General features: G+C 34.5%; 1 protein-coding gene across 2 annotated transcripts; it reads right to left on the minus strand.

The window, feature by feature from the left end:
- Window positions 1-1,427: 1,427 nt before the first annotated feature.
- Window positions 1,428-2,666, minus strand: LOC137718163 (ethylene-responsive transcription factor ERF011). 2 transcript variants are annotated; one of them, XM_068457664.2, is made up of 2 exons: window positions 2,482-2,666; window positions 1,428-2,359 (listed from the first exon to the last, which is right to left on the minus strand). In XM_068457664.2, the coding sequence occupies exon 2, from the start codon at window positions 2,254-2,256 to the stop codon at window positions 1,774-1,776; it is 483 nt and encodes a 160-aa protein (XP_068313765.1). In that variant the 5' UTR covers window positions 2,257-2,359; window positions 2,482-2,666; the 3' UTR covers window positions 1,428-1,773. The 2 variants fall into 2 exon arrangements, with proteins under 2 accessions (XP_068313765.1, XP_088554975.1); XM_088698849.1 differs by having other exon boundaries at window positions 2,507-2,665.
- Window positions 2,667-8,969: the final 6,303 nt, after the last annotated feature.

Raw genomic sequence — 8,969 nt, forward strand, 5'->3', positions numbered from 1 at the left:
ATAAGATTTTGTAAAGGACATGGGCAGACATAGTATATTTAATCAGGTTTAAGCAGAAGTTGCAGAAGATCCTGCCATTCATTTCTTCTTAGGTTTACTGGCTTATCTTGAATCCTTGATTGGTTGTTCAAAACATATAACACACACACACACACACACATATATATATATATATATATATAAAGAGTAACCACTTTGCCGTTGAATTATCATTAATTCATATCAGATATCTGACAAATTATATTATCTTCGAGTTCTTTTCGTATATGCATTTCTGATTATAACACTTGGAAGCATAACACGAGCATCTCGTAACAGTTCATTATGGTACTTGAAGCGCAAAAACACTAATTAATTTTTCATGTTCTTAATTACTTAAGAACTTATCATAGTATTTGTTTCAGTCGTATCTTTTGACTAAGACATGGTACCACCGATACATAATTACCCAAAAGCATCTGTGATTAATAAAATTGGTGAACTTTGAACTTTGATTCCCCAATAAAGTTCATCATCAGATTAGACTAAGCACAACTTAATCAATCGGCTAAAGACAATTTAAGCAGATTTGTAGTGGTGGTGCATTAACAATTAAGACGATGGATTATTGGCCCTGCAAGATCCATAAACACCGTAGATTAAATTTAATTCTAATAAGAAAATGAAAAACAATGAGAAAAGTCAAAATTTGATTACAAAAGACAGTTAGGAGCAGCCGCAGGGTTTGGCAAACAAATTAAGAAGAGAAAAGGAATCACCGTCCACCGTCCATCGTCCATCTTCCATCGTCCATCATAACATATCAACCACCATTAAACAAAACATGTCGTAAGCTTCCATTATAGTAAGGAGTATATTGAGTAGAATGACAGTGACAACCTCTCTGATTGAAGGACCAGCTTCGATTTCTCCTTCAATCATACTTCACACCACAAGCACGTCATCAGTTAGCCGTCCTTGGTGCCCCAACTCTTCCTTATCTCCTTATCTTCTTCTCTTTGTTTGGCAACTCCAAACTCCGAAAAAGTTATTGAGTGTGGTACGGTAGTACTGAAACGCGGTCGCATGAAATAAGTTGAAAACAAAACTTAACTAATTTTGTTAATTTAACATCTATTTCGTTACACTGCCATGCAGTACATAAAATTAATACATTGATTTTATGGGCATGATAGTTACGCTAAAAAACTTAAAGCCCTACTGCCCCAGCAAGCAACGTGCAAAGCGATGACCATTCTAGGCCTAACAACCATATGCATACCTAACAAAAATCTTTTAAGATTAGCAACCAAAGAATTAACGCATATATTAATCGATTCGATTCCACAATTAAATATTATTGCATAGAAGTGAAACAGTAATATCACGTAAGTAATACTGCAACACCGTTTTCCGTTGCAAGAACCATAAAAATCAAAGACTAGAACTTCAAGAAAGGAAACAATATTGATTGCCTTTCAGCTGGTTTGTTGTTGTTACAATTGAGAAACTATAACAAATTACCAATCAAACGGAATTCTTTTGATTCCATTTCCTGATCGGACCCAATAATACCTCCTCTGTATTTTCACTTTATTGCACACAGAGTCACCTAATTACCTATTCATATCAACTAAGATATATAAATATCAAAACCCAAACCCCATAAAAAAAATTTAAAAAAAAAAAAAAAAACATATAAAAAGAAGAAGACAAAAGAGCTAGAAATTAAGATAAATATTATGAACAATTGGTGATCGGTCGGCCTCATCTCTAAAGCTCTGTTCTTTTCTATTAACTTTCATCGGAGTTTTCTGGGTCTGGGTACTCATTTAAATCGGGCTTCTGAGAGCCACCCCGGCCCGACGCCGTTTTGGATGGAGACGTCGGCGATGAGTGGAGAGCGGTTTGGGCAGCGTCGACCTTAGCCCCGACCTCCGTCGCCTTCTTCCGTATCGAAGCCGCCGACATGTCGTGGAGCTGCTGGCCGTCGTCTTGGAAAACAAGTTCCGGGAAGTTGAGGCGGGCAGAAGGGCCTCGCAGATAGAAAACGGCCGTGTCGTAAGCTCGGGCGGCGGCAACGGGGGTCGTGTAGGAGCCGAGCCAAATTCGAGAGCGCTTGTTGGGTTCTCGAATCTCCGCCACCCACTTCCCCCACTTCCTCATCCTTATTCCTCTGTACTGCTTTTCTTGGTGGTGATCGGGATGCTTGCGCTTCTCCATGCTCATGGACGTTGAGGAAGAAGACGACGAAGAGCAGCAGTAATCTCCTTCCATGGCAAAGAATTTAACCTATCTAAAATATGAATAATATGGATCCAAAGATTCCAAACCCTTTGATTTTCTGATGTCGTTGTGGTTTTTTCAGAAGCTATATATCCTAAAAATACAAAACAAGAAAAGCCAAATGAAAACAAAAATCAGAAAAGAAGTTGAAATTCCAGGAGTTAAGATTGTATAATATTTCAGAGCGGAATTTATACAAAAGATAAGAAGGCATACAGAAAGAGGGCGTTAGTTTTCGCACTTGGCTGCTAGTCTGTCGTCAGGGCACGGCCGCCACGTTGATATGTATCTTGAAGATGAATCCAAAAATGGCCGACATATTCCATCAGCTCTCTCGCCCCCACACCCTTTCCCTCTTCTGCTTTCCCCTCTAAACACTGCGTTTTATACTCTCTATCTTCTTCCTTCTTCTTTCTTTTAGTGTGTCTGAAAAGGCATTTGGTAGTTTATTTATACGAATGTGGGACCAACATAAGCGGTTTTGTGGGCATGTGAGAGTCGACGTGGACGGATGTTTACACCTCTTACACGCAATCCACTTTGTAGTACTAAAAAATCTATTAATGAAATTGTTTCTAGGTTTTGTTTGCCGAAGCGGAGAAATTATGAGTTGGACGATGATGTCGTTATTTAATGTTATTAATTCACGAGTAATAATATAATTAATGTTATTGATAGTATATTTTGAATTTGAGCTTTAGTGTAACCAATACTCAAAAGTACTCGTATTGAAGCAAATGGTTATGCTAAGTCATCGTTTAAGTTGTTTTGATGCATCTGAATTCGAGCTCATTCTTTGTGAGGTGAACGATGCTGCTTATTGCTTAATAAAATTTGCATTTTTGCTCAAATGTGAATTTAGAATGTTTTGAAATGTTATTTATGAACGTATAGAACGTCTTCTTCAATTTATTATATCATAATCGTTGGTGAGAAACAATTTCTTAATCTTACACATCATGCTTACTATTTTAAATTAAATTAAATAAGTTAACAAGAGTTTGAACTTGTGACATAATGAGCGATGAAAACTAACTTATTCACCAAGGCTGTTTACTATTTACACTTAAAACTGTTAGTGAAAAATGATTTTTTACTTGTCAAAATCCATACATTTTATATTATTAGAACATAAATAGTCACAGTCGGTTATGTTTTTTGTTGGCACTCGCAGCATCGCGAAGTATATAAGAACTCAGGACCATCAAAATTATGAAAGAGGTCGGTGACGGATATGGACGGATGGTAACCTCAACTTGTTGAATTGTGGAAAATAGGGAAATATTAAAACGAAAACTACATAATCAAGTTTGGTTCAAGTTATTTCCAACGACTAGGTCACTTTTTTTTAAAATAAAATATATTGAAGCGAAAAAGACTACAAGCAAGCAGTAAAGAATTGGAGTCACCAAAAAGTGTGCTATTCAAACCGCTTACTTTTTACAATCCTTATTAATTATTATTTTTAATTCAACGACAGGCAAAAATTAAAAATTAAATAAAAAGTGAAAATACATTTGTAGAGATGTGCCTAAAAAATGAAAATATATTCGTGAATAGCACTGTCAAGAAAATTATCAAAAAACGTAGGCCAACACAACCGCAGCAAAGCAGCAACAAAAAAGGGAAAGAGCACGGACACTATTCCACGTGTCAAATGTAATATATTTTTTGTATGAGTAATGTTAAGAAGATTAAATTTAGAGATTAAATCTTGGAAACTAAAATATATGAACATTGATTATTGGTTTATTAATTAAGAGTTGATAGATGTACTCGTTTCTATTTGTGACACATCATTTAGTTTGTAATTTTAATCTTTTTAGTATTACTCTTTTTATATTATTGATAATTAATGTATTATTAAAAGTTAATTATTTTTTAACTTCCAAAACACTGCCTCCACAAAATTGTTTTAAAATATTATCCTTCTTTTTTTTTTTTGGTAAATTATTATCCTTCTTTTATATTAGGTTATTGGAGAGCTTTACTTTCCAGGGCGGCACCTAAAACAATGATTTTTCTGGCACGTGTAAGGTTTCCAGTGGTGTCGGATAAATTATTTGTGGGTGGATAAATTATTCGTGGGTCGTCAAATTGTGTTTTGACTTCAAATGCCAAGAAACTTGTGTGCAAAAACGCACCGGGCACCGCCTTAATTCAGAAACAATAGAATAAGAAAGCACTATTCACGAACTAATTTTTATCTCCCACGTAATCTTGTTAAAAAAGTTAAATATTAATAAAGATGTGTGAGAAGTAAAAATAAATGTGTAACAACGGTATATTAGAATTAACCGCCACACCATTTATCAGAGAAGGGATGAATGCAGTTACCGTCCTGTCTGTCCACGATGACCTTCGCTGCCTTCTTCGTAGCATTCGGTGCCCGAGTGTAGGTACGGTAAGTTCCGGTGGCATAACCCTAAGGAGTTGCTTCGCAACCTTTTTGTGCTTTCTGTCACAATTATGTTGAAGACATGGACCATTTGTTCATCAAGTCCCCTCTTGCCTTAAAAACAAGTATGGAGATGTACCAAATAATATCTTATATATATTCAACGTATATTAATCCAATGTGAAATGACAGTGTGAAATTCAAAAAAAAATTAAGAAATTGTTATTGACACCCTAACAATTCCATTTTGCATTTTGAACTTTCTATAATTAGAAATTAGAAAATAAATACACTTGTAATGAGTGTACAATGAGATTTGTAGAATGCTAATAATAGTTTTCATGTATTATTGTTTGTCTTTCTTAACTTTTTTACTCTATTAATATTTTAATTTACTTAATTTACAAATTATTATAGCTACATCACATATGTAGGGCCTCCTTTAAATTTCAGTGTGTGATTAGTAAGTTCTCGTTGCACATAATTAGAATAATTTATTTTTGAATTAAGTCGGACCAGCTAAGAACAAAGTTTGGTTTAATGTCGCCTGGGTATTCATTCACAGATTCCATGGGACATGTTTGTTTTGGTAAAAAATTCCATGGGACATGGAGGAAGATGTTTTATGTTTTTTTTTTTCTTTTCTTTTGTAGATACAAGTAGAGGACGAGGTTACAAAATTCATATCTATTCGATTTCTTAATCTTCATTTGAAGGTTAGTCGTACAAAAAGCTATTTCAATCGGAGGTAATTTAGTCATTCAAATATGTAAAACAAATCGATGGTCTAGGTTATTTGATATGTTTAGATTATTAAATGATCTCTCATTCGAATGAGTTTTTGTAAGAGTGGTATTCAAATGAAGATCAATAAATTGAACAGTTCTAATCATTGATTTTAGTTAGTCATAATACATTATTAATAAATTTAAAAATAAAAAAATGTGCATCCACACATGATAGATACGCAAGTATTATTCATAAGAAATTTTCTTATTTCTGCGTGATCACTTTACAAAAATCTGTATCAGCAACTTTCAATTCTTGATACATTATGAAATTAAAAACCGCATTGGATATAGTCGCTCATTCGCACTGACGATTGTTCCTAACAAATTCATTGCATCCATCCTCCTTTTTTTGTTATTTTGGCAGTTGGAAAAAGCAAAGTATTGGAAAAAGCAAAGTAAGTGAAGAGAAAAGTGGGAAACTTAGTTCAAGTTTGACATAGATGAAAATCAAGTGGGGTGAAATGCTAAGGATATTATTTCAAAAGTGGGTCTTCATAAACTTTCTCTGATCTCATATTTAAACAAAAATGAGGGTATAGTATTGGCACAAAAATTAACGTTAAATTGTGAAAGAGTTTTACTATGAAAGAGTATCCATGGCATTTCCCTATAAATAGTGCCCATTTTACGTGTTATAAGTTACAACTTCCTGTTGCAAGTAAGTGGGTAAATTCTTATACCATCTTTTTCTTTTTTAAACAAATGATATATTATCTACACTAAAAAAAGTAGGGGAGTGAGCTAAGTCTCACAATGGCTTAGCAATAATATTTTAAATTTGTCTTTGACGAGAATCGAATCTAAAACCTCTTAGATACATATAAAGAGAAAATACTATTAGACCGTAGTACTAAGTAACATTTTTTTATTTATTTAAGATACAGAGTCGACAAACTTTTTTTTGGCACTTACAAAATGAAATTTATCAGGCTGCGTGAATGAGTTTCTCTACTTCATTTTCTAATTTTTTATCATTATATATATTATTAATTGTATATTATATTTGAGAGATATATATTTATTTTTGAAATTTGAGAGAGATGCATGTAAGTGGGATGTGGTGGCTGACCTAGGTGGCCAACTTGGTAGATTTCCAGTCGGCAGCAGAAAAACTAATGGAAAAAGTGGGAAACTGCCTACCGAAACCAACAAGAATGTGAAAAATTATTAATACAATAAAAAATAAATAAGTTAATTTGAGGTTGTCGCTGCCTGCATATCAGTTTGTGTCATGGAAAGGAATAATAATCATGTTTCTGATTATTTTAAGTATCAGATAATTACTCTATTATTCTTTAAATCACCAACTAATTAACAGTATAGAATTAAGCCAAAGAGAGAGTTGTCGACAATCATGAAAAGATTTACGTCTATAATTTCCCCACCTAGCCACTTATTACAAGAGCAGTTAGGGCAACTGAGCCGTTTCATTTCTTTATAGTACAAATATATTAGGTGTTCTTCGAGAATAAAATGATCAACAACTGATTCGACGTCGACCGAATCGAACCCCAGAAGCTTAATGCCGTAAACCTAGCTAGGCCGATTAAGGTTTCTATCTCCGGGCTCACAGTGGTCCCGGATTCATTCAGTGTAAGAAAAATCCCGGCGACTACAAGCCTGCAGTTGTCTTGAGACGTGAAGAAGAAGATAGATTGTTCCTTGTGAAGAAGCAAAGTGGAACCACATCCTCGTCTTCTCATTCTAACAATTTCGTTATTTTGTCATTGTCGTTTAGTGAAACAATAAGTTTGTAGGTGGGATTTTTAAAATATACTTTAAATTATTTCTAAAGCAACCTAATCAGCTATTATTGGAGACCTCCTTTTTCCCTCCTATCAAACGATGCAAACCAAAATTTTTTGTATGTTCTTTCTATATATTTTTTTAATTTTTTTAGTGGTTACCCTGCTTTCCACCTCCCACAGAGTTGTACTGCACAAATTTTTAGTTCTCTTTATTAAATTGAATGAGAAGATTACTTCAATTACTTATATTACGAGTTTAATTCTTTTTTTTTAGACATATAAAAGGTCATCCCTCACATAAAATTCTATCCTTCTCCAAGGCTATGTGACAGAATTCCATGATATTGTTTTGGCACACCACACAATTAACATTGGATGGATAGTATTTTTGTTTTTTTGCATTGTATGGATAGTTCAACATTAAACTTTAAACTAGAAACATTTCAAACATTACTTGGTTGCTTTAAAGTGGGTATTAGATTGGATAATTCGTAGATATGTTGAACATAGCGGGGAATAAATTTTTTATTTTGATGAGGTGATAAGGGATTAGACACGACTAGACATAAAGTAGACTTATGTGGAACTACTCATGCGGAACTCACTATTAAAAATTAAAAATTACCTCTTGAAAATTACAATAACCCTTTTTCTTTTCAACAAACGTCATTATGGAAGATGGTGAGCTTAACCTCACAATGAGTTAGTAATAATGTGATCCAACTTTGTTTTTGATGAGAATCGAACCTAAGACCTCTCACTTAAAGTGAAGAGAAATGTCACTGGATCGTAGTCTTAAGTAGATACTATAATATTTGTTCGACACCCTTTCTCCAAGCATTTGCTAACGAATTTGTCATCAACATCTAGCATCAACAAAGTTTTTTTTTTTTTTTGAATTATAATTTTCTCCCATGAATGATATGAAGACCACATTTTTCTTTACCTATGAGTGGTATCATACGATAGGACATTGTATTTGATTGTCACAGTATTTCAAGACAGTTGGTTAGATCAATGTTTCTGTCTCCAAAAGCCCGAGTTCAAAGGAATTGAACATTGTCCCAGGATTTGAAAGGTTGTCAAAAAGGAACAAGTGGAGACTGAGATAAATTTTGGTAAGAGATTATAGTACAAATGGATTTCAATAGGGGCTCCAAGTTTTATTGTACAAATGGCAAAAGTCCTCAGTGGTGACTGATTTAGTTAAGAAATTCATGGGACAAACTTCATAGTTTTCGCAGACTGTTATGCTCGCTTATCGAACGAGCAATTTGATCTCAGAAATGATCATGATAGACAGAAATCACATGAGAAACCGAGGGAAACAGAGAATCAGAGAGGTTGCCGAGCCATAAGAGAAGAGCTGGCGAGGGGTACACAACAAGGATCGGGAAAAAACAAGGATGATAAGTCAATTGGCGCGGATTACACAAAAGAACTGGCAAACAGAGCAATAAAAACTTGGTTGCAAACAGGATTATTGTGTGCAAATGTCAACAAGTAGTCTATCTTCGAACAGTTGATAGGATGCCCGAAGTTACAGCAGCCAAAGTTTCACTGAGCTCTTACCAAAGCAGCAGGGACGAAGCTTGGATCTAATTGGCAAGCCGAAGTTTAAACTGATGATTGCTGGTACGGTTTTTTACTAGGAGATGGGGCAGCTCTAAAGAGGCTCATCTAATCGGAAGTACGATGTTGTGATCAACTGAGCAACAGGCATTCATTGGTCAAATTGTGAGCCTAACTCGTATGCAAAAGGGAAGG

Source organism: Pyrus communis, chromosome 8 (assembly GCF_041283825.1).
Source record: "Pyrus communis isolate YQ-2024b chromosome 8, ASM4128382v1, whole genome shotgun sequence".
Taxonomy (NCBI): Eukaryota; Viridiplantae; Streptophyta; class Magnoliopsida; order Rosales; family Rosaceae; genus Pyrus; species Pyrus communis.